This window comes from Dermochelys coriacea, chromosome 2 (assembly GCF_009764565.3).
Source record: "Dermochelys coriacea isolate rDerCor1 chromosome 2, rDerCor1.pri.v4, whole genome shotgun sequence".
NCBI lineage: Eukaryota > Metazoa > Chordata > Testudines > Dermochelyidae > Dermochelys > Dermochelys coriacea.
In genome coordinates, this window is record NC_050069.1 from 21,874,638 (window position 1) to 21,902,161 (window position 27,524).

The following is a 27,524-nucleotide window of genomic DNA, read 5'->3' on the forward strand; positions in this document are numbered from 1 at the left end:
TGGATAAACCCGGTCAACATTTTTAATAACAAAGAGGACAGCAATAGTTTTAGTGTTAATAATTTTAGTGGTTTTTTAATCCTACTGTTCCTAGAATACAAGGGAGCAAGGAGGGTGAGGTAATATTGTTTCTTGTACCAGCCTTTGCTGGATGAAATTAATTCATTTTTTAGCTGCACAGAGCTCTTCTTCAGTTCCAGAGAGGGCAGGAGAGATTTTGAGCAAAATATACAGTTAGACAATTTTTTAACCAAAAGTGGCAAGGCTTCTTGGAGGCAGTCACTTGTAATGAATTGGTTGATTGAGGTTTAATTGTTTAAGCATAAAGGGCTTGAAGTGGGCATTTCACGATATCAGTCAGTCTGATGTGTTACAAATTCTTGCAAAAAGCCATTAAAAGAAAGTTCCTGTTAAGTCCATGGTTTTTGATGTCTAACAGTGTTATTAATTTTAGTTCCCAGGCTCTATCTTTTGAGGTGTTGTGCAGGTTTTCTTTGAGGATAAGTATTGAAAGATGACATTGGGAATGTTGCATTGTGAAAAGTGTTTGCCCCTTTATAGCAACATCTGAGGGTGCAACTCCAGGAGGAAGCTGGACTGACTCGATGGATACCACTGAGGGAAAACCTTCTGCCGGCAGTGCTCGGGGCAAGCCCACCCCTACATTGAAATGGAATAAGCAAGCACGCAAAGAATAATGAGTTATTATCCCTACTCACTAATAGTAATGAAATGCATTTGAACCTATAATTAAATGATACCATTGCCATAAACAAAAGGTTTCTTAAAAAACGCTTAAGGGCAAAGAACACCCTCACAAACCCAAAAAGGAAAATAATGACACAATAAGAGAAACACACCAGATTCCCTCCTCTGCAGTTCTGGCTCCAATAAACACAGCAACACACCACACACCCCAAATTCAAGCAACTCATACTGCCCACACAAAGAGCTCATCCTGCACTAATCCAGGGCACAGATATCAACAGCAAATATTTGTCATTGCTGAGTTTGGCATTAAAGTTTTCTGTAACCTAAAGCCTTACTGTCAACCTCAGCAGCCTTTGCATATATTTACTGATGACATATGGGCATTGGGTATGTGGATGATGTGGCCCTTTGTTGGTGTGGAAAGTATAAGGAACAGCTCTACACAGGCTCAGAACTGTGGATGGAAAAGCCCCTACTCAGGGCACCATGCTGCCCTTCCCATGCTCCAGCCATATGGGCTCAGAGAAGTAAGAAGGGGAGGTTCAAGAGCAGAGTCTCACCAGCACACCATAGCTGCCAGTGATGGTGTTGAACTCTATCTTTGGCAGTTTTGACTATGGAGGCATGTCAGAATGGCACTTCAACAGGAAGAGGAAGCATATTTCAGCGTCACACAGGGACTTTGATTTTGTGAATGGGGAGAACAGCACCTGCTGATTTGCAATGCTCAGTTGTAAGGATGAGATCAAATAAATTTTCTTCCCCATCAAATCCAACCTCTTAGACGTGTGTCCTTAGGCAAGGACTTATATCTCCCATGAAACAATCTCTCTTTAGTTGTCATTACAACAAGGGAGTTAGAGGTTGGATGAGAATAGGAGCACTCAGAACTTTGCACAGGAACATAGTGTCATTTGTCAGTACATTTGCCCGTTGCAGGTAAGGAAGCAAGTATGCCACGATCTTTGCGAGTTCCAATAGTACTTCATTTGTAGGGAGAGCTAAAATTTCTGGGGCCAAGGACTGCAGAATGTCCACCAACTTCTGTGTATGTTCCTGCACAAACTCAGCCTGAATACCCAAGATTGAAGCCATTCGCCTCAGAAGATCCTGATGTGACTTAAAATCCTCAGGCCCGAGAGACACTCTGGTATGTCAGCCTGATACCCCTCAGCTGCTTTGGCAATTCTGAAAGGATGTTGGTTAAACCTACAGGGTGAAAAATCCTGATCCTATCGAAGGCAATGGCAAAACTCATATTAGCTTCAATGGGGCCAGGATTTCACCTGTCAAGTGGGATTTTCAAAAGTGCTCAGGAGGAGGAGGGATAGGGCAGTATGGGTCCCTGGTGCCCCTTGATGGGGGATACCACTCTTAAAGGGGAGTTTCCTGGGCACAGGTCTGAGTGTGCGTGGAGCTCATCCTTGTAGTAAAACTTCAATTTACTTCAGTGGGAGGAAAGTTAGGCCATGGGTGAGTGCTTAAATCCAACACACAGCTTCAAAAAGGGGAGTTGAAAATGCAGAGTTATGTCCTTTCTCTATCAAGTCAAAAACTGCACGCAAAACTGAAATTACTCTTCATTTTAAAAATCTAAATAAGACCTCTTCAATTTTTCCTCATAGGATAGTTCTAGTATTTGATGATCTAACTCAAATCTTTTGGATTTATACGAACCTTTATTATAGCAACTACATTGTTTAGCCTGAATTTGCTGAGCATTTAATATAACCACGTGAGTAAGTTCAGCTTTTACTTTCAGGTGGTAGTGGGATGTTATGTGGTGCTTGTATTTTTAGTAACACACGGGGGTCTATGTCACTGTTATGTATTTTAAATAGATCCCAGTTCATTTAACACCTCCTTATGTTTGTTAAGAAATGTTTTGTATCTTGTTCTATAGACAAATTATACATCCATTTAATTAAGTTACATTTGCAAGTTGCTCTTCAACACAAGCACACACAGGATTTCCTGTTTCCCTATTACAAACTCTAATAAGTAGTATTTTCCTTCAGTATCCATCCTTAGGCCCAGACTCAGAAAGGTTCTTAAACATGTGTGTAACTTTAAGCATGTTAGTGGTCCCTGCTAAATCAGGGCCTTACAACATTCATTACCCAGAGAAAGTGACAAATCTACAAATGAACAATAAGTATCATAACTTTATTTAAGTTCCTTAGCTGGGGGTGCATATTTGGCTCAGGATCTTCAACCCCTGATTTACAGGAGACTGATTGCAAAGAATATTTAAACATACATATATTAAACTAATCCATATTTCAAAAATTAGACTCCACAGATTATGAAAATACTTTAAATGCTGAAAACTTTGAATACCCTTAGAGTGGCATTGTTTAAATTTTATATATAAACGTATTTGAAAATATTACTATTTTCCCTTTGTGTAAAGTTATCAGTTATTAATGTAGCAATGTTTAATTTCAATAGGGTATGAAGAGTGATATTGGTTAGAAAAATATACATATTTCTGTTTTTACTGGAAAAAAGGTTATTTGAAATATTTATCAAATAAAGTATTAAAAGTCTCTCCATAAATATTTTTCAGAGTCCAACAAAAAAGTTGATTATGTTTATATACACCTATGTAATCTGTCATTTTTTTTTTTTTTTTTTTTAAGATACATACTCAAATTTTTGTAAATTGTAGAGGAAAAAAAGAGTGATCTGTCATTACTTTCCAACCTGTTGGCTGTGCTGATATAAGGGTTTTTGGGTGAGCCAAAATGAAAGAGCCATCCAGTGTTACATAATACAATCAAAGGAAAGGTAGGGACAAAACAAAAATACACAGCAGAAGAAAAGACATTATTAAAGGTAACATTGAGAGGAATATTGTCAGTAAAAGGCATTAAATGTTTTTGGTCACATGCAATAACTTGTAGAAGAAAAACAAAAAACAAGTATTAAAAAGGACACTTTCGAAGTATTTTTCATGAGTTTTTAAATAATCTTTACTACTATTTTTAATATCCACTTGGAATAGCTCCCGACTGAATTTTTTTTTGGTGTGTACAACTTGTGGCTATAATTCTGTTAAATGGTCGATATCTGTTACCTTTCATTTTGCTTGTGCAACAGAAGCTAAGTCTTTTAAATGAAGTGAGACTGTGGAACTGGAAGAAGGTAGCTTGAATGAAATACAGAGTTGTTAAACTAATTCTGACCTGGTAACCTCTCGTATAAAGTAATTCTGGTGAGGAGAATGATTTTTTAAATTAGCTATTTAATATAGGATGACATTTGCAACAGTAATGAAGTTTAAATATATGATATTTTTTTTTTTAACCTGAAACCCCTTGACAGTGTCCTTTTAAGTGTCAGTAGATTGCTATTTAATTGCAACTGAAATAAAATAGAGGCAAAGATTTTTAATGAAATAAATGAAAATTGTCTTACAATATTTCATAGTAATAAAGAAAACAAACATTCCATGGAAACATTGAAGGATGCAGCAGCAAATGACTTAAACTGTTCACTCTTCATTTTATTAACATCATCGACCTTAACTGTGCATTCTATGGAATGGATAAAGTGAGGAAATTGTCCTCTTCCTTTTCTACCACATGTCAATAGTTAATGATGGTTCTTGTAAACAGTTAAGTCATTTTTAAACTTACATGGTAAAGGAACATATATTTACATATGTACATATACCCACAAGAATAAAATTAAGTCAAATCCTGAACAGGGGGTTGCACTTTAAACAGAGGTGAACATCATACAGTATTGAACAGTACATGTCCAAAAGATTGTAAAGGCTTGGTGAATTTCACATATTTTTCCTCCATTTGTTTTCCTCTAATATTTAATAGACTATATACTTCATTTCAGAGAAAATAAGTGGAAATATTACAGAGCAAGCCCGGTAAAGTACAGCACCACTACTGAAAAACGCTCGTGGCTTCATGACCCAGGACTCTGATTTAAAGCAAAAATAAACAGCATATAGTGCAACGGCAAAGAAGTGGCCAATCAGTACCATTGGTTTAGGAGATAAGCTGTATGGACAGAAGAGAAAACACATTAATAAAGAGAAATTTGAAGCGCTATAGAATTTTCAGTCTTACATATTAATTCAATAGATTTTTGTTAGCACACTACTCACATCTGTTTGATCTAAACAATCCCAGCCCTGCTGTCTACAGTGGTAGAATCTGGCATAACTTGGAGCTGCTGTGTGCTGAGTAATTCCTTCTGCATCATTACCCTGATACACCATTGCCTCAGCTCCATTTCTGCTGCAGTCCTCATCCCTGCCTTTATCACTTCCCATCTGGATTATTTCAACTCCCTTCTTGATAGGTCCAGCTCTCATGACTCCACTGAGTGAGGAATACAGCAGCCCTCCTTCTCCATGCTCAAAGAAGGAAGTCTATTGTTTGTTTATCCATTTCAGGGTGCAGTTCAAAACTGTCCCATTTAAAAAAAAAAAAAAAAAAAAAAAAAACCCATCCAGAGACTCACACCAATCTTCTTCAAAGAACTTTCCTCTCTCTGCTCCCATCCCTGCTACCTTCACTTATATGGAACTGGCCTCTTCTATAGTTTTCATAAACTCAGTTCTTGGTGAATGAATTGTGCCTGCTATCAAGTCTTCAGTCATCCTGAACCTCTTTGTCTTATTGAAACTCTTGTGCCCATGTATCTTACTTCCTCTCCAAACTGTTTTAGTTGAATCTTCTAACTGTTCAGCATTTTGGGACACACTTTATATGAAAGGCATAAAACAAAATAAGGACCAATCCTAAAGAGGTTTGCTAGTTTGGACCCTTCTGCCCATACAATTGCCGACATACAGGGTGAGCAAGGGTCTGCATTAGTGGATCGCAATCCATTAACTATGGTATATGCTAGTTCCTGATACAGTACAGTAGGTGTTTTGATATTTTATATAACTTACACAGATAGCAATCCAACTGGACCCGAGACACACTCTCCCCCAAGTTTGAAGTAATGGAAACACGCTTGCCTTAGTTGATGCAAGGAATCTAGAAAAGAAATTAACATTTTCAGTTACTACTAAAACCAAATAAAGCTGTGATCCAAAGTCCACTGAAGTTAGTGAGAGTCATTCCATTGATTTCAAGGGGCTTTGGATCTGGCCTTACTACTTAAGTAAAGAATAATCTTACAAAACACCTACTAGTCTGTGAGTACTCCATTCAGTTTTTTTAAATAGAATTCTTTATACCAACTGTCCCTGGGCTGTTTACTAAGACATTATCAGCAAAATGTCAGCTAACACCAGACACCAGCATTACTCACAGTTTTGGAGGCATAGTCTAACAGTGACAAGTATTTCTAAAATCTTTTGAAAATTATAAATGCAATACATGCTTATGCATGAAAACACACAGAGAGTGTACTTATTTAATAAGTTGCAATTAATTACAGAAGTTCTGTTAAATGTACTTACCATCTCTGGCAGCAAACAGTTCATAAAGGGCCTGAGCAAGAACATTCACTACAAAAGAATGAGAATTTTTTCTTGACCAGTAAAATGTCTTTTTTGCCTGTAAAGGTTAAAAAAAAAATCTTTATATCAGGGCACAGGAAAATACCCTTTTCCTTCTAAAATACATATAGGAATGACTTCCTTTTAGAAATTATACTGGTGCTGCTGCATTATCTTCCAACAGATTTTGTACACTTTTTGTATTTAAAGATAAAGATCTGTCTCAACTATAATATTGACATCAGCCTCTTTAAAAGCCAATTAGATCTCCTCTTCCCCCATTCTGCTATAGCCAGTAGGATAATAAAATCATGAAACTTTGATACAGAAGAGACCTGTTACATCATAAAGTCCATCCCCCTGCCAACACCTATGGTATCTCTTAAAAATAGAGAAGAAACAGGAAGAATGTTCTAACTAATGGGACTTTCATTATTTCCTTGGAAGACTATATCATATAGTATACACACATTTTTTCAGATATTCATCCATTCCTCCCAGTTATATCCCCCTTTTCCATCTAAATAATTGCTCTCCATCCTGGATATTTACACCCTCAAAATATTTGTAAACATTTACTCTTCCCTCTTTTACACATTGATTTGCCAAACTAAACATTGTTTAACTGGCCACTCTAAAAATTTTGTACTGTTTTGGATGAGTCTACTATTTTTAATACAATTTCCCTCTTATAAACCTATTTCAAAGCCCACTGAAATCAATGGAGTCTTTCAATCAACTTCAATAGGTTTTGAATTAGTCTTTATATAGGTAGGGAATGTATAGCTTAAAATGGTAGACTCTTTCAAAACAGCAGAACTATGCCCACCATCACTTTTTGATTCTTTCCTCTAAAGGTACTCTTTCTGGACCCACTTTGTGTACATTTTTCGGAATTTTCGGAATTTATTGTGCATAACAACAGTTTAGGAACAAATGAAGAATATCACATTCAACTGAAACTAAAGAGTGTACTGTATTTAGAGATGTAAGGTAAAAGTTTCAAAAGCACCTTGGTGACTAGCGACTTTGAAAATCAATGAGATTTAAGCTCTGAAGTACCTGTCACTTTTGAAAAATATACCCATGAACACTTTGAAAAATATACTCCTTACATAGTGGTGTAAGGCCTTCTACAGGGGTGTGATTGTTAAAGCACACAAATGGGTTTGTGTAGATTCTTCTGGTGTGGTTAACCATAGTGCTGCTTGAAACAGTACTATGTTAAAGCACACTAGGGGACCTTTAGTGTGCACCAATAGGGTCTACAGAGATCAATTAATGTGCAACACCTTAGTATGCTTTAGAAATCTCACTCCTGCAGAGCTCATTACCCCACCATATACACGAGATCTGATTAGATCACAGCATGAAGTGACAAATAAAGGATGCTGGCAAAACGAATTATTAATCATGTTTATTACAGCAGGGCCTAAAGACCAATCCCAAATGAGGCCCCATTGTGTGAGGCACTGTACGAACACAGACAATCCCGGCCCCAAGGAGTTTGCAATCTAAATAGACAAGATAGAAACAGCATGGGGAAATGGGATATAACACACAAGCAGAGTGAACAATGTGATGGTGGCATACTTCAAGTTAGTGCCACAATTATTTTGTGATGGGTTTGGTTAAGAGGGGAGAAGCTAAAAAATGGAAAAAATGAAGGGAGAAGAGATGCTGAAGGAAGAAGCGTGAAGGGCAAAGGAAAAGAGGGTAAGAGGTGCAGGTACAGAGCAATGCTGAGGTGAAGAGACGGAGAGGGGAGAGGGGAAGGGGAAGGGATGGAGCAAACAGCCAATTATCATAGGGCAGAAAAAGTCCAGTCAAAATTTTAGAAACTTCTCTAAGTGTCCAAAAGGTCCTTGATTTGGCTTCTTCTGCAACTGCTCCTACCAGTTAGAATCTCTGGCTGGTTCCTCTCTGCACCTTTCCCACTCACACCCAAATGCCACATAGGAAGAAGCAAGAGTGGGGGTCTTAATTTCCTCAGAGTGGATGGGGGAGGGAGTGCCTGCATGGTTCTGAATCTAGACAGGGAGGGAGGGATGGCCCCAGTTGGGCCCCATTTTACCCTTTCCACCAGCCACAGCAGTTTAATGATTCACAGTAACATCTAAAAACAGCTTTAATAGTTCTTTGCCCACCTAGTCAAACTGCCCTACCCCCAAGTCAAGAGATATGTTAAGTAACTGAAAGAAATTGCATAAACACAAGCCTAGGCATATCCCAGAAATAGCATTGCCAACAGTCCCTTATTAAAAGTGACGTCCTTTATTTCTTCATCTCTGTACAACAAGATTGGGAGTTGCTGAGCGCTGCAAAAAGCAGCAAGAAATACCCCAGGAGAATGTGGGTGAGTACTGTTTAGTTATTAATTATTATTAACAACATCATCATTAGGAGAAGGGGTGGGGTAGATGTGCTAAGAAACCAGTCCCTTATTTTTGAAATATAACGTCGGCAACCCTACCCAAAAAGCACAATTATTATTCTAATTTCATAATAATGTCTCACCTGAAGAATAGCAGAATCCTCATAAAGATCTGGAATATTCTGGAGCAAGCTTCTCCATATTTTAATATCATTCAAAACAACACTCATTCCTCCACCTGTCAGAGGGTGCCTCATATTATATGCATCTCCCAAAAGAAGAACGCCTAGATGGGAGGAAAAAAAATAATGGCATAGAACACATGCCAAGTACTCTATTTTAGAAATCAGAACTTTTCTTTCTCTATCAAATTTGCTAAGCTTTAGCAAAGGAAGCATTGCAGCTTGAAAAGTACACCGATTCCACACACAAGCTTAAAATCACAGTGTAAAATGCATCTGAACAACTTAAAGCTCGGAAATGTTTTTTTGTTTTTTTTTTTAAACACAGCTCAAGAATTCCTTTATACTTTCCTTTCAAAAATAAGCCACTTTTGACAGTTAAGTATGAAAAATCACCAGCCTGAAATAGACTTTACAAAAAAATTGCATGTTTCAAAATAGGGGTTTAAAATGGACCAACCAACAACCTTAATTCTAGTGTCACTATCAATATGCTGTTTATAGGTGTCAGACACACACAGGAATGTTTTTTAAAGTACCATTTTCACAAAAGATAAAACAAACTTGACTGGGAAAGTAGCACTGACAACAAACAAAAATATTTCTAAAACTGTTTAATGGTCATTAACCTACTTTTAAACATTTTTTGTTCTTACTCTACCTTGTTTGTTAACAGGTGACGGAGGTAGGAAGCTTGCTGGCATGGTCCTCAAACGATCATTTTGAACTGCTATTAGGAATGGTTCCTTTAGGTGCTCTGCAGTAATGAAACTCTATTTAATTATACTGTATTACGTATATGAAAATCAAGTCAAATAATTTGCACAGAACTACTCAAATAGTTCTCAGAGATGAAACCCCTCTGAATTGCCAGCGTTACATATGTAAACTGAACAAACTACTGTTTGATGTTATGGTATCCATAAGTAATATAAAATTAGGGTTCAATGCTGCAAACTCTACAATGGCTCAATCCTGTGATATGCTGAGTGCCCTCAATTGCAGCTGACTTTTATTGGGAGTACAGGATGCTCGGCACCTTATAGGATCCGTACCCAAGTGTGGAAGTAAATTGGAGTTCAACACATATAAGGTTTGCAGCATCAGGCATTTAGTTTGCAGTTGGGAGGAAAATTGAAAAGAACAAACAATAATTCTAGCATTTTAATCAGAATGAGCACACTAAAATTTAGCTATTGTTTTCAAATGACCCTACCACATTCCCATTAAAAATCAGTGACAAAACTCACAATAACTTTGGTAATGCAGGATCAGGACCTAGAAGAGTTACCATGGCAAAACATCAGTGAAACTCTAAGACAGGCAAAGAAAGGGCACAATGAATTGCCTCCTTCAATATGGTCACTCAAAATACTTTTCAAATCAGCCAAAAAAAGACCCATTTCAGAGAGACTGATAAAATCATTCCTGCTCTACCTTCCCCAGCAGCAGCCTAATCTGTCTCTAGATATATGCTGTCTATTTTTGCGTATTTTAGGATTTCCCCAAGTACTTAATTGAGAAAACCACTTAAATCTGCACCTTAATAAATTCAATTCCACGTTGAACACAAGAATGGCCATACTGGGTCAGACCAAAGGTCCATCTTGCCCAGTATCCTGTCTTCTGACAGTGGCCAATGCCAGGTGCCCCAGAGAGAACGTACAGAACAGGTAATCATCAAGTGATCCATCCCCTGTCGCCCACTCCCAGCTTCTAGCAAACAGAGGCTAGGGACACCATCCCTGCCCATTCTGGCTAATAGCCATTGATGGATCTATCCTCCATGAACTTATCTAGTTCTTTTTTGAACCCTGTTATAATCTTGGCCTTCATAACATCCTCTGGCAAGTAGTTCCACAGGTTGACTGTGCGTTGTGTAAAAAAATACTTCCTTTTGTTTGTTTTAAACCTGTTGCCTATTAATTTCATTTGGTGGCCCCTAGTTCTTGTGTTATGAGAAGGAGTAAATAACACTTCCTTATCTACTTTCTCCTTACCGGTCATGATTTTATAGACCTCTATCATATCCCCCCTTATTCGTCTCTTTTGCAAGCTGAAAAGTCCCAGTCTTAATCATCTCTCCTCATACGGCAGCTGTTCCATACCCCTAATCATTTTTGTTGCCCTTTTCTGAACCTTTTCCAAGTTCAATATATCTTTTTTGAGATGGGGCAACCACATCTGCACACAGTATTCAAGATGTGGGCATACCATGGATTTATATAAAGGAAATGTGATATTTTCTGTCTTATTATCTATCCCTTTCTTAATGATTCCCAACATTCTGTTAGCTTTTTTGACTGCCGCTGCACATTGAATGGATGTTTTCAGAGAACTATCCACAATGACACTAAAATCTTTTTCTTGAGTGGTAACAGCTAATTTAGCCCCCATCATTTTAAACGTAAAGTTGGAATTATGTTTTCCAATGTGCATTACTTTGCATTTATCAACAATGAATTTCATCAGCCATTTTGTTGCCCAGTCACCTAGTTCTGAGACATCATTTTGTAGCTCTTTGAAGTCTACCTGGGAGTTAACTATCTTGAGTAGTTTTGTATCATCTGTAAATTTTGCCACGTCACTGTTTATCCCTTTTTCCAGATCATTTATGAATATGTTGAATAGAACTGGTCCCAGTACAGACCCCTGGGGAACACCAATATTTACCTCTCTCCATTCTGAAAACTGACCATTTATTCCTACCCTTTGTTTCCTATCTTTTAACGAGTTACCAATCCATGAGAGAACCTTCCTTCTTATCCCATGACTTCTTACTTTGCTTAAGAGCCTTTGGTAAGGGACTTTGTCAAAGGCTTTCTGAAAATTTAAATACACTATATCCACTGGATCCCCCTTGTCCACATGCTTGTTGACCCCCTCAAAGAATTCTAATAGATTGGTGAGGCATGATTTCCCTTTACAAAAACCAAGTTGACTCTTCCCCAACAAATTTTGTTCATCTATATGTCTGACAATTTTGTTCTTTACTATACTTTCAACCGGTTTTCCCGGTACTGAAGTCAGGCTTACTGGCCTGTAATTGCCAGGGTCACCTCTGGAGCCATTTTTAAAAATTGGTGTCATATTAGCTATCCTCCAGTCATTTGGTACAGATGCTGATTTAAATGATAATTTACAGACAACAGTTAGTAGTCTTGCAATTTCACATTTGAGTTCCTTCAGAACTCTTGGTGAATAGCATCTGGTCCTGGTGACTAATTACTGTTTGGTTTATCAATTTGTTCCAAAACCTCCTCTAATGATACCTCAATCGGGGACAGTTCCTCAGATTTGTTACCTAAAAAGAATGGCTCAGGTTTGGGAATCCTCCCTCACATCCTCAGCTGTGAAGACCGAGGCAAATAATTCATTTAGTTTCTCTGCAATGGCCTTATCGTCTTTGAGTGCTCCTTTAGCATCTTGATTGTCCAGTGGACCCACTGGTTGTTTAGCACGCTTCCTGCTTCTGATGTACTTAAAAATTTTTTTGCTATTTTTGAGTCTTTGACTAGCTGTTCTTCAAATTCTTTTTTGGCCTTCCTAATTATATTATTACACTTCACTTGCCAGAGTTTATGCTCCTTTCTATTTTCCTCATTAGGATTTAACTTCCACTTTTTAAAGGATGCCTTTTTGCCTCTCACTGCTTCTTTTACTTTGTTGTTTAGCCATGGTGGCTCTTTTTTGGTTCTCTCACCGTGTTTTTTAATTTGGGGTATACATTTAAGTTGAGCCTCTATTATGATGTCTTTTAAAAGTTTCCATGAAGCTTGCAGGGATTTTACTTTTGGTGCTGTGCATTTTAATTTCTGTTTAACTATTCTCCTCATTTTTGCGAATACAGACTAACACGGCTGCTACTCTGAAACCTTTTTCCTCATTTTTGTGTAGCTTCCCTTTCTGAAATTAAATGCTACAGTGTTGGGCTGCTGTGGTGTTTTTCCCACCACAGGAATGTTAAATTTAATTATATTATGGTCACTATTACCAAGCGGTCCAGCTATTTTCACCTTTTGGACCTGATCCTGTACTCCACTTAGGACTAAATCAAGAATTGCCTCTTCTCTTGTGGGGTCAAGGACCAGCTGCTCCAAGGAGCAGTCATTTAAGGTGTCAAGAAACTTTATCTCTGCACCCCTTCCTGAGATATGTATCCAGTCAGTATGGGGATAGCTGAAATCCACCATTATTACTGAGTTTTTATTTTAATAGCCTCTCTAATCTCCCTGAGCATTTCACAGTCACCGTCACCACCCTGGTCAGGTGGTCTGTAATATATCCCTACTGCTATATTCTTATTATTCAAGCACAGAATTACTATCCATAGACATACTATAGTACAGTTTGGTTCATTTAAGATTTTTTACTTCATTTGATTCTATACTTTCTTTCACATATAGTGCCACTCTGCCACCAGCACGACCTGTTCTGTCCTTCCGGTATATTTTGTACCCTGGTATTACTGTGTCCCATTGATTATCCTCATTCCACCAAGTTTCTGTGATGCCTATTATATCAATACCCTCATTTAATATGAGGCACTCTAGTTCACCCATCTTATTATTTAGACTTCTAGCATTGGTATATAAGTACTTTAAAAACTTGTCACTTTTTAGCTGTCTGCCATTACATCATGTAATTGAATATTATGTTTACATATAGACATTGTATAATGGTTTATTACAGCAATTCCCAACTTTTTTGCCTGCATGACCCCATTTTAAGACTTACCTATTCCACAACCCCAGACAGCAACAAAATAACATGGGCTTGTAGCATGACCTCACCAATACAGTGTGTGCAAGGCCATGCTGCGCAGAGGACACCATTTTATTCTACAAAATGACATCCTCCATGTGGCATGACTTTGCACATACCATACACATGAGGTCACACTGCACAGAGGACACCATTTTGTAGAACAGATCCAGGTGCATTCATGACCCTATCCACTGATGGCATAACTCCACTTGGGGTTGCAACCCATAATTTAGGAACCGCTGGTTTATTCACTATCAAAAACATCGTTAAAGGGGTGTTATAGCTGCTCAACAATGCCTAGTACCCATCAAGAATGTCGATGTTTGCAGCTGAAAGAGAATCATGTGAAGTCTAGGAAATACGCTCAACCAATGAAACCAAAACATTAGAAAAAACAGGAAATGCAGAGTTAAGGTAATGCCCACCAGACCACATACCTTTCACTCTGCCCCTTTTAGAAAGGAAAGGTGAAGCTTAATTAAACCTCTGAAAACCAAAGAATTCACAGTTAAAGTAAAGTCTTCCATACTCTAAGTCTACCAGGTCTCAACTCCCCACCCTGATCTCAGCATGGTTTTCCTGTGCCACAGCAGACCCCTTTCTAAGAGTAGAGTCAGAATCTCAATCCAGCCCATAGGACAGTAAAGCTTAGAAAAGTTCTCCACTACAAAACATGGTATAGCTGTAATGGCAAATCCTTCTAGTGTAGATGCAATTTATATTCCCAAAAGGGTGCTTTAAATCAGTATAGTTCATACCAGTTCCCTGAGAGAATTAAACGATATAGGCAAAAGCACTTTTATGCCAGTATAACTGCATCTGCACTACGGCATTTGCTGGTATAGATATGCTGGGGTAGGAAAAAAAAACCCCAAACACATCCATCACACACCAATAGACATTACTATATGGCAAAGGCTTCTGTTGTTGACCTGACCTTATAGGACTTAAATCTAAAGATGCACTAATGTCCCAGTAAAAAGAGATGGGTACTTCCAGAGTCAAATGACATTCAGCCAACAGGGAGCGAATTACAAAGCGGCTGCAGTAGGACCCTCAATAGCAAGATCACCACCTTCCCCATCCATGCAAGGATTCTGAATGCCACAGAAAGCTGCCTGACATTACACATTGCGACTGATCAAATGTCTGACTTTCCAAATGGACAATTCAGCAACAAATTGAAAACAAAGCCAAAACCAAACCAAACCAAACCAAACCTCCCCTCCCAACACACCCTGGTGGATAATACATTATAACTCTAAAGAGTACATACACAAATCTTCATATTCTTACCAGGTAGTTGTGGATAAATTTTCTCAGTCATGTATTCTTTGATGTTTTTTGGCATTTCCCCTCGAATATCAACAAGTACTCGAGTCTCATTTGAAGAAATCTGGTAGACAAGGACTGGACTAGGATTAGCTAAAACAAGTTCAGCATGATTGGCTTTAAACTGTGGTGAATTCTTTAAAAAAAGAAGGAAAAAACTGATTAATAAAAAGGCCAAAAGTTGCTCTCTTGCTGAATCATTTCCTGACATCTTTTAAAGTGTATTAAAATAAGTCACATTAATTTAACATTAAGATTGCAGGTTGGGCAATGAAAGTGCTAAGGTTCCAAAAAACAATGATAATTTGACTTCTTTGCACATTCTGAATATTTTATGACAATACATTTTAATTTGTATATTAAGCTACAGATTTCATTAAATCCTTTATTACTTCTTACGTGTAAAGTAGCCAATTTAGGATTTTGTTTAAATGAACAAAAGAGATGAGGAGACGAAATGCCCACAGGTACGTATTTAACTTTGAGCATGTGAGTAGTTTAAGCATGTTTAAAGTTAAGTATGTTCTCATGTTCTTTGCTGAATCAGGATTATAATCAGTAGTAAATATTTTTAAGTGGTTTTAATATTGTTAAATAAAAACCAAGTTTTTTTTTAAACCAAGTAAGGGCACCAGTCCTCAGTATGAACTATGGGCCCAATCTTTCTTTCACTGAACTCAATGAGAAATTTATCATTGACTTCAATAGGGGTAATGTTTTGAGAACTCTGAAAATTTGAGTTGGTATGAATTTGTACCTAGTGTATTATATTTGACATTACAACTATAATGTTCCCAGATAAAAAATGTTGTTAAGTCTGGGTACACATCAGTGGGATTGTCTACACAGAAAGTTAATGCATGGTAACACCCAGGTGTGAATCTACAGCACATTAGCTTGCCACACACTTACCTGGCCATGTGGACCCTGCTACTGTGCACTAAAAGTTCTGCAGTACATTTAAAATGAGAGTGCATCATAGCACACTGCAGAACTTTTAGTGCACAGTATCACAATCCACATGGCCAGTTAATGCTCAGCAAGCTAGTGAGCTAGAGATGCACACTTGGGTTGCCATGCACTAAACTTTTCATGTAGACAAGTCCAATAATTTAAGAGTAAAACACACAATCCAATTTTTAATGTCACTACTCTTACCATGGTCCAATAATTCCCAAAGCCAAAATGAAAAAGAAGTTAATGGAACTCCTGTTAAAATATTTAAAAGCATGTTCTTCTAATGGATGCTTTGGAGGCCATTTAATAATATAATTCAAGAGACTTTGCTGTCAGTACTTGCTGAGTAACAGAAAATAATAAAGCATAGGTTTTTTTAAATGTCTTCCATAAGGATAAATTCTCATTTCCTACATATAACTCTCATAACAGCTACTGGGAGATATGGTTGAATTTGGAGAGGAAAAACATACATTAGAGTTTTTAGTCATAAGTCTTTTTGTACTATACATACAAGGTCCTTACTTTCAAAATGCAGCCAACAAAATAGGATGAAACAGTAACTTTGTTGGACACCAAATTTTTCCTAAACTTGGAGAAAAGTCCATCAGCAACAACAGTCAGAGGCGCATGCAGTTCCTGAAACATGAAAATGTGATATCTCAAAAAGATAAAAAGGATAAAGTATCTCTTTAATCACATGTTGATCCTATATTATTTTAGATCTGATATTAAGATATAAATAGCTGAATTAATTTATCTCAATTTTAAAGGGAAAAACACATAAATCATTTTTGGAATGAGAGAAAGTATGGAAGAGTTCAACCCTATAAGAACTTTGAGACATTATGAGCAATTTAAGAAGATGAGGAGCTTATAGTGGAAAAACGCTTCTTGACATTTAACTTATTTTTATTGAAGAATCTGAAAGTCTATATATAAATAAGCAAAACAAAAATGGAACATCTTTTACAACAGTAACACACCGATAAATAAATACAAGATTTCTGTTGAGATTCCTCAGTTCATTTTTCTTTTAAAGGAACAAACAAAAATTAAGATGAGAATGTAATTTCCAGATAATAAACCCCCCCCACACTTTTATTTAATTCCGGAATTATTGACCAAATCACTGGCAATTTATCAAAATGAGTTGCGTAGAATCTCCTACCTGCTTTAGGATACCACATTATTTAATATCAACAAACCACTCCAAGCCCTATATTTTTCAATCACTTACAGGTTTTGAGGTTAAAATAATCATGGAAGAGTGACTGTGACACTAAGCACCCCTGTATTCAGACCCTACACACTACTGTAATAATCTTTGTACAAAATATGCCCTGGAAGGTATCATTTGAAAACTCACTGATCATTAATATGCTTGGGTGTTGTATGTACACAATGTGTATTAAGACTTATGGACATCTGCTGGAATGATAATTAAAATGCGTTCAAGCTAGGCACATCAGGGGGAGTTGGTAAATAAAGTATAAAGGAATGTGTTTTTGAATCTCTGACCAGCCTGATATTCAGGCAAAGACAATGAAGGTCCATTTTTATGTATTACAAAGCTGTTTAACAAGTGGGGGAAGAAAGAGCATGGAGCTTCCTTCACCACCAGACTTCAGGTCGCCTACCTCACAGCTTGAGTAAGTTTTACCTTGAGGGCTAACCCTTAGATGGATCCATTTCAAACATTTATTGGTCTATAAAGTAGACTGATAACCAGGCTAATACTACTGGATATTTTATTATTGGATAGGAATGTCTTCTTTTATTATGAATAATGAACCAGCTCATACCCCTTAGATTCGTGCATGGAGGATCCCCTCTAGGTTCCAGTCTCCCCCCTCCCACAGAGAAGTAGGACTCTGCTACCTTTGTAGCATCATCTCCCAGTCCGGAGAAGGTTCATGCTGGAGAGAGTACAGTGTGGGCCGGCCAGAGGGAGAAATGGGTGGGCCAGAAAGATGCACATCACCTACTATCTGGACCTCTGGAAATTAGTCCAAAAAAGAGACGAATTGGAGCTGCATTATTGTTTTTGTGAGCTCTGAAAATTACTGGGGGCAACCGCAGACAAAAGCCATGCTCCCAAGGAGCAGAATGATTTTACGTGGGAAGCCAGAGCCTATGTAGAGACTGACAGGACTTCCACATAGACAGCTGTAGTCTCCTGATATCCACCAGATTTAGGGATGACTCCTGTATCCTTTTCTCTATGGGAAACATGCACCTTAACAGAACATGTGTGTGTGTGTGTGTGTGTGTGTGTCCTTAAAAGTTAAATATTCTTATCCCCCTGTAGGCTTAGAGAGATGAAGTGACTCCCAGCCCAGTGGACCACATTTAAAATCCTCTACAGCAAAAGAGCAACAAAACTTAAAAAGTTGTAAAGCACAAAAATCCCATAATAAAATATATAATACAGTCTGAAAATACATCAATGATTTTCTGAAATTGAAACTGCAGAAATGTTAAATGGATTGTATTTGAAGAAAAAAAAATCTTCAGCACTAGAAGGTGACCGAAACTGGGTCCCCCCCCCCCCCCAAAATAAAGACACTGTACAAATTTCTTAATGTAATGTACTATGGCAGTAGAGGATATGTGGAAGTCACTGCTTCCTTGTTTAAAAAAATTAAAATACCTAGCTTATATATAGCACTTTTCACTGATAGATCAAAATGTTTTACAAATCACCATATATTCCCACTTTACAGATGGGGAAATAGAGGCACAGGGAGTGAAGTGACTTGCCCAAGATCACCCAGCAGGTCAGTGGTAAGCCAGAAACTGAAACCATGACCCAGTCCAACCCTCTATCCACATGGCCACAAATCCTCCCTTTATTTCTAATGCTTGATGCACATTTTTTTAATGTTCTGAAATATCCAAATCTTCTTAAATGCTGTATCTGTGACCATACAATACAATATAAACATACAATATAAACACAAAGAACAGTGAAATCTGTTGTCTCACCTTAATATCTCCAGTTTCTTTATCCTTATACTGAACACCCACCACACAGTCCTCTTCCTCGAGCAGTTGTAACACAGTCCCTTCAATGAATTTTGTGCTGAAATGAACCAGAACTTTTAAAAGTACAGGAAAAAATAAAAGGATATTTAGGGCCAAAGTTTCAAACTGACTTATGACTTAGAGAATGCAAGGTGTTCGTGATCCCATTACAGCATATAAAAAACATTCATTTAAACATATAAAATTGTTCTGCCCAGTTTCAGACACAGTATTAAACAGTTCGTATTTTCTTGAAATCTATGGGCAAGACCAAGTGTCACTGAACGCTATGGCCCTGATCCTCCAAAGACATCCAAATGGGCTCAACTTTATACATGGTGATTAGTCCCATTGACTTCATAGTCCATCACGTAAAATACACATGGAAGCCTTTACAGATTGGGGTCTGTGGGCTTGCCTACACCAGTGGTTCTCAATCAGGAGTCCAAGCCCCCTAGGGGGCCACAAGCAGGTTTCAGGGGGGTCGCCAAGCAGGGCTAGCATTAGATTCGCTGGGGCCTAGGGCAGAAAGCCCTACCGTGTGGAGTTTAAGCCCAGGCCATGAGTCCCACCACCTGAGGCTGAAGCTGAAACCTGAGCAATGTAGCTTTGCGGGGGTCCCAGTGGCATGAGGCCCCAGCCAGTTGTCCTGCTTGCTACCCCCTAGTGCCAGTCCTGTTTTTTATATCCAGAAAACCTGTTACTATGACACAGGTGGGCCGTGGAGTTTTTTATGGTGGGGTGGGGAGGGCTCAGAAAGCAAAAGGTTGAGAACCCCTGGTCTACACTACACTACAGAGCCTTGGCCTGTATAGCTATGCAGGCAGAACCCCCTAATGCACACGGTGTAAGTTGCCATAAGGAGTTCTATTGAGAGCATAGCCAAACCAGCCCCATGAATGACTTTAGCTAAGCCAACAGGAGCACTGTTCTGTTGGTATAGCTGCATCTACATTAGAGGGTTTTCAGGCATAGCTAAGTCAGCTAGGGATTGTGATTTTTTCACTGTTGGAATAATTGGGGCCTAACAGGCCTACTTTAGTGATTAGCCTAACTAGTGAAAAATGAGTAAAGGGTCATGAATTGCCACAATGACCCATTATACAAAATTGTTTAAGAAGAGACATAAGGAGGAGACAGAAAGACTGAATTAATTTAAACAAAGAGATCCTGATACCACCCAAGGACTGTGTTAAGATCATGTGTGGCAAAAAAGGTGTGTGGGACCAGAAATTAGGCCTACCTGGTGGACAAAATAATAAGGGGGATTAGCTATTGCATCCATCATCTGTTTTTCGGGCCCTACAAAAAGAGATGGGGGAGGAAGGATGACTACCACCACTACTATGGCTGCAGCAGAAGGATTTTTATCGTGACACCCAGACCTTGACACATCAGTGGGAAAACCTGATCATCACTGCTGCACCAGGAAGGACCCCAGCCTGATATCTGTGAGATACTGCTCTGTCCTGCCCTCCCTTATGTGTCTCTTTCTGATCCCCACTATCTTCCTCCTCTTGGTTTTTCACCATTACCTGAAACCAGCTACACTGCATGGCACCCTGTAAGAGATGGCCCAACCAGTTCTCCTCAGCCTGAGAAAGACCAGTGAAGGAGAGGAACCCCTAACCAGACTATCCAGATGATGTACTGACTGCAGAGGTGAGCTAGGGTCTAGAGCAACAGCTGTCGTGGCTGTCCATGACTGATTAGCTACCATGCATCCTGAGAACACCAACAAAAGCCAAATATCCCCCATTTTTAATTATGCTATCTCCTCTCTCCCAACTTACTGTGCTCTTCATAATCTTTGTAAAGCCAAATGTGATCCATTTCCCCCTCAGTGGATGCATGACAGCGACAGACTGCTGATCACGTACACTCAGCCAGAAAGTGCAACTACAACAGCCTGGACTTAATCAATATTCCCTCTCTGTAAAGAGAGATTTTACTAGGTTTTGATTATGTTCATTTTACATAGTCACTTAATTTCAATTTGAATGCGTTTTGCCTTGTTTTGATATTTTGCCTTCTGAGTGTTTCAATCAATAAACTTCTAATCTTTGGCATGAATTTTTAAATGTGTTTGCCACGGTACTAAGCGGGTCTCTGTATTCTGAACCCCAAACTATGTTTATAGCTGATCATGTTGTTCGGTGAGAATCATGTTAACACCTTTGTCTCTTTGGGCCCATTTATTCCATTGAAATTCATACAACACTCCTAATGGACACAGTTTTTTCAGTAAAACTTCATAGTGTAGACCAGGTCTCTATATTATCACATGGCTTTCCTCCTCTGTTATCTCACACATAAAAGTGTATGCTCCTTATAAGTAAGGGGGAAGAAGGGGAAAAAAACCATCACATTTTCATGGGGCCAGACTTTTTTATCTTCTTAATTCTTTCATCTTTTAATAAAATTACTAAAATAAATTTTATTTCCTAGGAAAAGATTTTCAAAACCATTTTCTTTAACAATATTACACTGCAAATATACTTTTAGTTTTATCTTCAAAAGGTGTGTACATTACCAAAATTAATACATATTTGCATGACTTGGTTTCATCCGCTGTTCATAAACCTACTAAAATAAGTCCTATGACAGTAAAAGGAGCTCCTCAAGTGAATTGCCAACAACTGGCTTGTCAGAGGGATTTCACATGGGTGCAAGGATCCACCTACACAGATTCAATTACAGGCTCTGTCTTTTAAGTTAAACTCTTCAGGGCAGGGAGTGTCTATCTTTGAGTCTAGTGAAGCACTAAGCACATTGTTAGAACTAAACAAATAAACAGTAATAATATTGATAAAGGACCACCTCTTTACCCTGTGTATAATTTTACTTTGATTCATCTGAAAATAAATACTTATTGTTTAGTACGTTAAAAGAACAGATTCATTTGTAGTGACACTAACCTTTCAATCCCCATGACACATATTTTTTAACTTCTGAGAGAAAAAGTAAGACTTCATGGCACTCAAAATTACATACGTTTGAAATCTCCCAACTATAATTAAATATTCAACTTCCCCTTCCCTGCTACATGGAGAGGTGAAACATATTCAAAACGAACCAAGAAAGAAAAATGAACTTGTTACAAATGCTAGCTTTTTAAATTTCTGCTAGAAAAATGTGTAAAGCAGGTATGACAGAATTTTACGAAGAGTTAGGTGCCCCAATCCCATTGAAATTAAAAGTATGCCCAGGCATTTTAAAAACTTTCATAATTATCACAAATGCAGCAGATCACCTCAGCTTGCACCAACCTTTAGCAGTATTGCAGGGTTGATATTTTAAAAATGATTTCAAAATAATTAATTCATCCAATCTAATAGATTTAATGGAAACAAACAGGTTTTCAGTAAAGAACAAAGGTTCATACCATACCTGTGTGCTTATTTTTAAAAATATATAGCTTACTGTGGTATGTTGCATGATAAAGCAATAAGACCTTAAGACCTTACTTTCAATTAACATTTAGGTTTCTTGACACCCCTCTTATATAAAGGCAGTGATCGTATAAAGAAGTTTGTTACAAATGTTTTTAGGGAAGAAGGGGTTGCCTTCAAGACTCTAGAATACGAAAACTATTGGAGGTGTTCATCACTCTTTTCCAACAATTTTACTTGTATATGTAGTATTGGAAAAAGGTGGAGGAGTAGAGAAAAGAGGATCATGATTATCCTCATTCTTGCTAAGGCAAGCTTCTTTTCCAGCATCATGAATCATATCACCAGGAAGATTAACATGCTTAGGGTCTGTCTATACTTGAAAGTTAATGAAGATTAAGGCGGGGTGTGAATTTAAAGCACAGTGACTATTCCTAAATAACTCCATGTATTTACAATTCCTGAGTATGAAATGTGTCAGCTCTACCACTTGCTTCTCTGATCAACCCAGGTAGTTCTGTGCATTATTCACTGATAGAGCATGGCTCTTTTTGGTAAATAGCCCAGATCAGCACTGGTATACACCATTACAACTCCATTCAAGTTACTACCATTTGCAGCAGGGCTCATTTTGACCCAATTTATTAAAGTATACATTATGCATTACAGGCCTGTTTCCCTACTGAATCAGAATCAAGATCCGCCCCACAGATTACCAGTTGGACATTTTTGAATTTTGTGGCACATAGTGCAAGCGTTGCATACATAGACTGCACATTACTGATGAGTGGTAGTGTTTTACAACCACTTTGCAGAGATATAAATTACTACAACAGATGCAAGTGAAGAATTAACCTCTGAGACTTGAGATACTCCTTCATGTGGTCCAATATTTTGTTTCCGCCCAATGTTTAAAATCTGTATTCCCGTAAATCCAAGACCAAATGATGTCCCAAAGACCAATGCACAGTTGCTTACTTACGTGCTCTTTTAATTGATTATGGTATAATTAATGTACTTCTTATAAACATTTACAAAAATATGTTATGTGCATACTGAAACAAAAAAAATTATTAACGTTCAGTTCCTGAATCAAGATTGTCTAGTGCAGACCCTTGCACCACTGAAGTAAATGGAGCATCTCAGAGGTGCAGGGAACTGTGCTATAGGATCCTGATGCAGGAACAAGACCTAAAATTGTTATACTATGTTGATTAAAATTTTAAGCCAGCTGTCTTACTTGGATTCTGCCATGGCTGCCCTTCGGAGACCCATGATGAAGCGCCCATGATGAAATGCTCTTCCACTCTGAACCAGACCATCTGCAGAGTTTGGGTAAGGAATTTCAACCTCTGACTTGCTCTCTAGATCATGAATTATGTAACCATTTACTATGTGAGCATCAACACCTTCCACTGAATCTGGAAAACAAATCCTACTATATTAGTGAAAGAAAAAAAGAACAACAAGAAATACGCATTAGTCTGTAAAAATTGACCTCTACACCAAGAATATTCTATTTCTTTAACATACGCTCACACACAAACAACACAGAAGGGGACATTTTCAAAATGGTGGACAGGAAACATCAGAACAAGCAGCTTTAATCCAAATATGTCTAGAATATGATGTATTTTTAAATTTTCTTTGTAAGCATGCTTTTCTTTGGTACAAGGGGTTTTTGTCCTTGTCAAGTAAATATCTTTGCAACAAAATATCTGAGTTTTAAGATTTACTTACCTTCAAGACCTAGTTCTTTAAGAGCATTATATCCTCCAGGTTGTAACAATTCTCCAACTATCCTGTCAGGTTCCTTCAGATCCCTCTCTACTACTGTCACATTTCTTCCGTCTCTTGACAGCACTGCAGCCAAAGCAGAACCAAGTACACCTGAACCCACGATGATAACCTCTGGATCAGACTGGGGAGCTAATATTGTATTTGTAGCAGTCTCTGTCACAGTGTTTGAGTTTACCCCTCTTTTACCCTATGTAGAAATTAAGACCAACAAAAACGCAAGTGACATATCTAGCATTTATACTTTTTATTTTACAAATCATAATAAACAATACAATATAAAAATTGAATGATTGTGAATTTCTTTTGGTTTTAAAAATTAGTCAGCTTTTTCCTAGGTCTAGGTCTGAATATCAACTCCCCTAATCCTGCAAACCATTACTATTGAGCCTAGTTACATGAGTAGTCCCACTGGAATTCAATGGGGGTACTCAACAGTAATAAGTGTCATGTTCCTGGTAGTAGGCATTAAGCTCAATATAAAGGATTTGCAGGAGTGGGTCCTAAGCCATATTAGGGCCATAGATGACAGGTCTGGAGACAGAGATTTTTCTGAGGCCAATTATAAATGTGGTCAGATTTGGGAGAATTTTCACAGGGATGGCAAAACGCACATTCCTGCCAAATTTCAAGTCCCTGCTGCAAAGCAGAGGCACTAGAACTTCTCAAAAGTTGAAAGAATTTCTTTTAACATAGTCAAAATGCATTTCTCCACAACCTTGTTCTGAGAATGGCTGAACCATTTTAGCTGAAACCTCCCCTCAAAAAAAAAAAAAAAAAAACAAATACCCCAGGGCAGACACCCAAAATGGAAAATTTCAGCCCAAACAGTTACAATTTGGCAAAGTTATAAATAACTGAAAAGTGTTAGGCAACTTTAAATATATGCTGTGCTATCATTTGACTATTTATATTGCTTACAATCGAAACCCCAAGTACTGTCATTCATCAAATTCTACATGGTGGTTAATCAATTTCTGTGATGTATGAAAAGGGCCTAATAGGTTCCAGTCCTTCCTGGCAGTTACCAATCAATTATACCTCACATTGCACAAAAATGACAAATGTGATAGTAGAGTTTCTTATTTATTCTCTGTCAAGAACTGGCTTGGCAAACCTGCAAATTATTTTTGGACTACCAGAGCTGCAATTTGTCCCTGCAATTTTCAAAATCTCAAGTATTTCCTGCTTTTTACATCACTCCCAGCAATAAACACTCCACAGTCAGAATTTAAAATTACAATTGTGAACAAAGTAGAATGAAATCCTACTCATTTTGACACAGCTTCATTAGCTCTGCAGTGCTTACTGTAGTAAAAGCTAGATTGTATCAGTACAACTACCTAGAAGGCAACAGGATTGTTAGTTAACAGGGTGCCATGTTTATAGCTACTTTAAATTATTATAAAACCTGGGAAGTAAATATAAAATAAATTAACTGGGGCTCATGGTATAGTCTTCATAAGAAACAATACAGTAGCTGAAACTGCTGCAGGAGAATTGCTGCAGCAGCATGAGGTCACAATCTCCAGTGCAGGGGATCAGACAGAGTCAGCTCTGCTCCAAAGTGCATATGGAAGGGGGTTCAACTATTTTAGTTCAAAGGATGCACCGAATCTGTACATCTGCTTGATACTCTGGTGGGACTCCCACTGAGCTCCTTCCACAAACTAAAGCTTTCCGCTATGATAGCGCTGGCAGACAAGCTGGCATTCTGCCTCAGAGATTCTGCCCAATATTCTAAAAGCCTTTGAAGATATAAAGCCCTATACATGTGATATTTCATTACTATTAACTACAGAATTCTTTGAATTTCATCATATGTATCTGCAGACCTTTTTTCTAGGTCTGCCAGTGGTCTTGATAGATGTTTTTCTTTCAAATGTAGAGATGCTGAAAACTGATGTATGTCACAGCACTAACAATTTAATTTGTTTCCAATGTGGGAAAAATAATTTACTTGAAATTACACAAACACAGAAACTGCAAATCAACTTAATAACGGAGATTTCTTCCAAGGTTTACCTTTAAACTTAATTTGAAACCCAAGAACCTAGTGTCTTGATTAAACAGGCTCCCTCTATGAGTTTGTCACCCAAAACTGAAATAAAGTCTAACAAATCCCTAGGTGGGGACCACAAAGATAAATCCTCTCCAACCTTTCATTAGCTGCTTTTCCCTCAAACTGACAAAGGAGCCCTCATGTAAAAACAACAGAGAAAGTAATCCATCCTATTTACAGGTTTGAACTGAACTTACCTTTCTGGATTTGGTTTGCTCTGCCTGTGGAGATCCAGGGGTGGATTTGGCCCAGAAAAAACCGATGAGTGGCAAAGCTGAGAGAACACTACAGAGCAACCCGAAGTGGGACTGTTTCTGCTGCCCCCACTGCTGTTGTTTTAGCCACCCAGAACGATACCAATAAGACAGCAGCAAACCAAGAGAGAAAAACATCAACATAGTCAGCAGCACCTCTTTGTTGACATAAGTCATCAAGTCTCCACATTTCTTATACACATAGATGAAGGAGGCGATGCCCAGAAAAGTCCACATTGTGACAAGGGCAAGTAACTGTTGCCGGTGGTTCCCTTTAACACTTGTACTGTGACTGAAGTTCTCTGAAAAAGGGACTTTGCACAAGCTATAAAAATGATAAAAATACAAATATCCTCTTAAAAATATGTACGTGGTTACTGAGAAGCAAGGCTCCCTCACAAAGCCCTGCAAAAGGCAGCAACTGCAGCTTTACCGGGACATGGCATCCCAGGGACAAGGATGCTCCAAGAAGTGGTTTGAATTCAATACAAATCTCCTCTTAAACAACCAGAGAGAGAGTGTTACAGCAGCTCAAATGATTTAAATGCTACAAAACTGACTGCCCCATTAGCCTCAGCTACTGCCGCCTGATGTTCATGAGGGGCAAATTCATTGCCAGGGTGGGGGGTTGGTTTTTTTTTTTTGTTACTATATCTCCTTTGGGGGGGGGGGGTCACAGTCTCTTTTCTCCAGCAGCAGGTGCTCTCCCCCAGACAAATAATTAGACAGACGTACTATCCCATGTGGCCTGAAATGAAGCTAGTAGCGGGAGCCGCACGAGGGGATGGATAAGAAGCGAGGGGACCCTTCTTGTCAACTAGCAAATCTTATTAAATCGCCTGCTGAACGCGGGCTCCGCCCCGAAATCCAGCGATGAATTAACTATGCCGGCGCAGCCCTTCAGAACTCCTCTCCTCGCCCTCACCACAAGCCCCCCGCAGGCTCTGACAGAAACGATCCCGGCAAGCGGCTCCCCGGCAATGGACCCTCGGCGGGCTGTGGCTCCCCGGCCCCCTCACTGGGTGGCGGCTCCCGCTCGGCCCGGCCAAGCCCCTCTCCCGGGCTCCCCTCGGCGGAGCCGGTCCTCGCCCAGGCTGACGGGGATGGAGCCCGGCCCCCCCCGGCTCGCCCTCTCCAGCGGACACCGCTGCCTAGGCTACAGCCGGCACGGAGTCCCGGGAGGAGGGGCG

General features: G+C 38.6%; 1 protein-coding gene across 1 annotated transcript; it reads right to left on the reverse strand.

Moving 5' to 3' along the window:
- Positions 1-4,088: 4,088 nt before the first annotated feature.
- SQLE (squalene epoxidase) lies at positions 4,089-27,524 on the reverse strand. Its single transcript, XM_043507358.1, has 11 exons — positions 26,278-27,524; positions 23,962-24,208; positions 23,462-23,642; positions 18,791-18,887; positions 16,328-16,441; positions 14,810-14,981; positions 9,408-9,503; positions 8,708-8,850; positions 6,152-6,248; positions 5,636-5,723; positions 4,089-4,733 (listed from the first exon to the last, which is right to left on the reverse strand). Exons 1-11 carry the CDS (start codon positions 26,569-26,571, stop codon positions 4,541-4,543), a joined length of 1,722 nt encoding a protein of 573 aa, XP_043363293.1. The 5' UTR covers positions 26,572-27,524; the 3' UTR covers positions 4,089-4,540.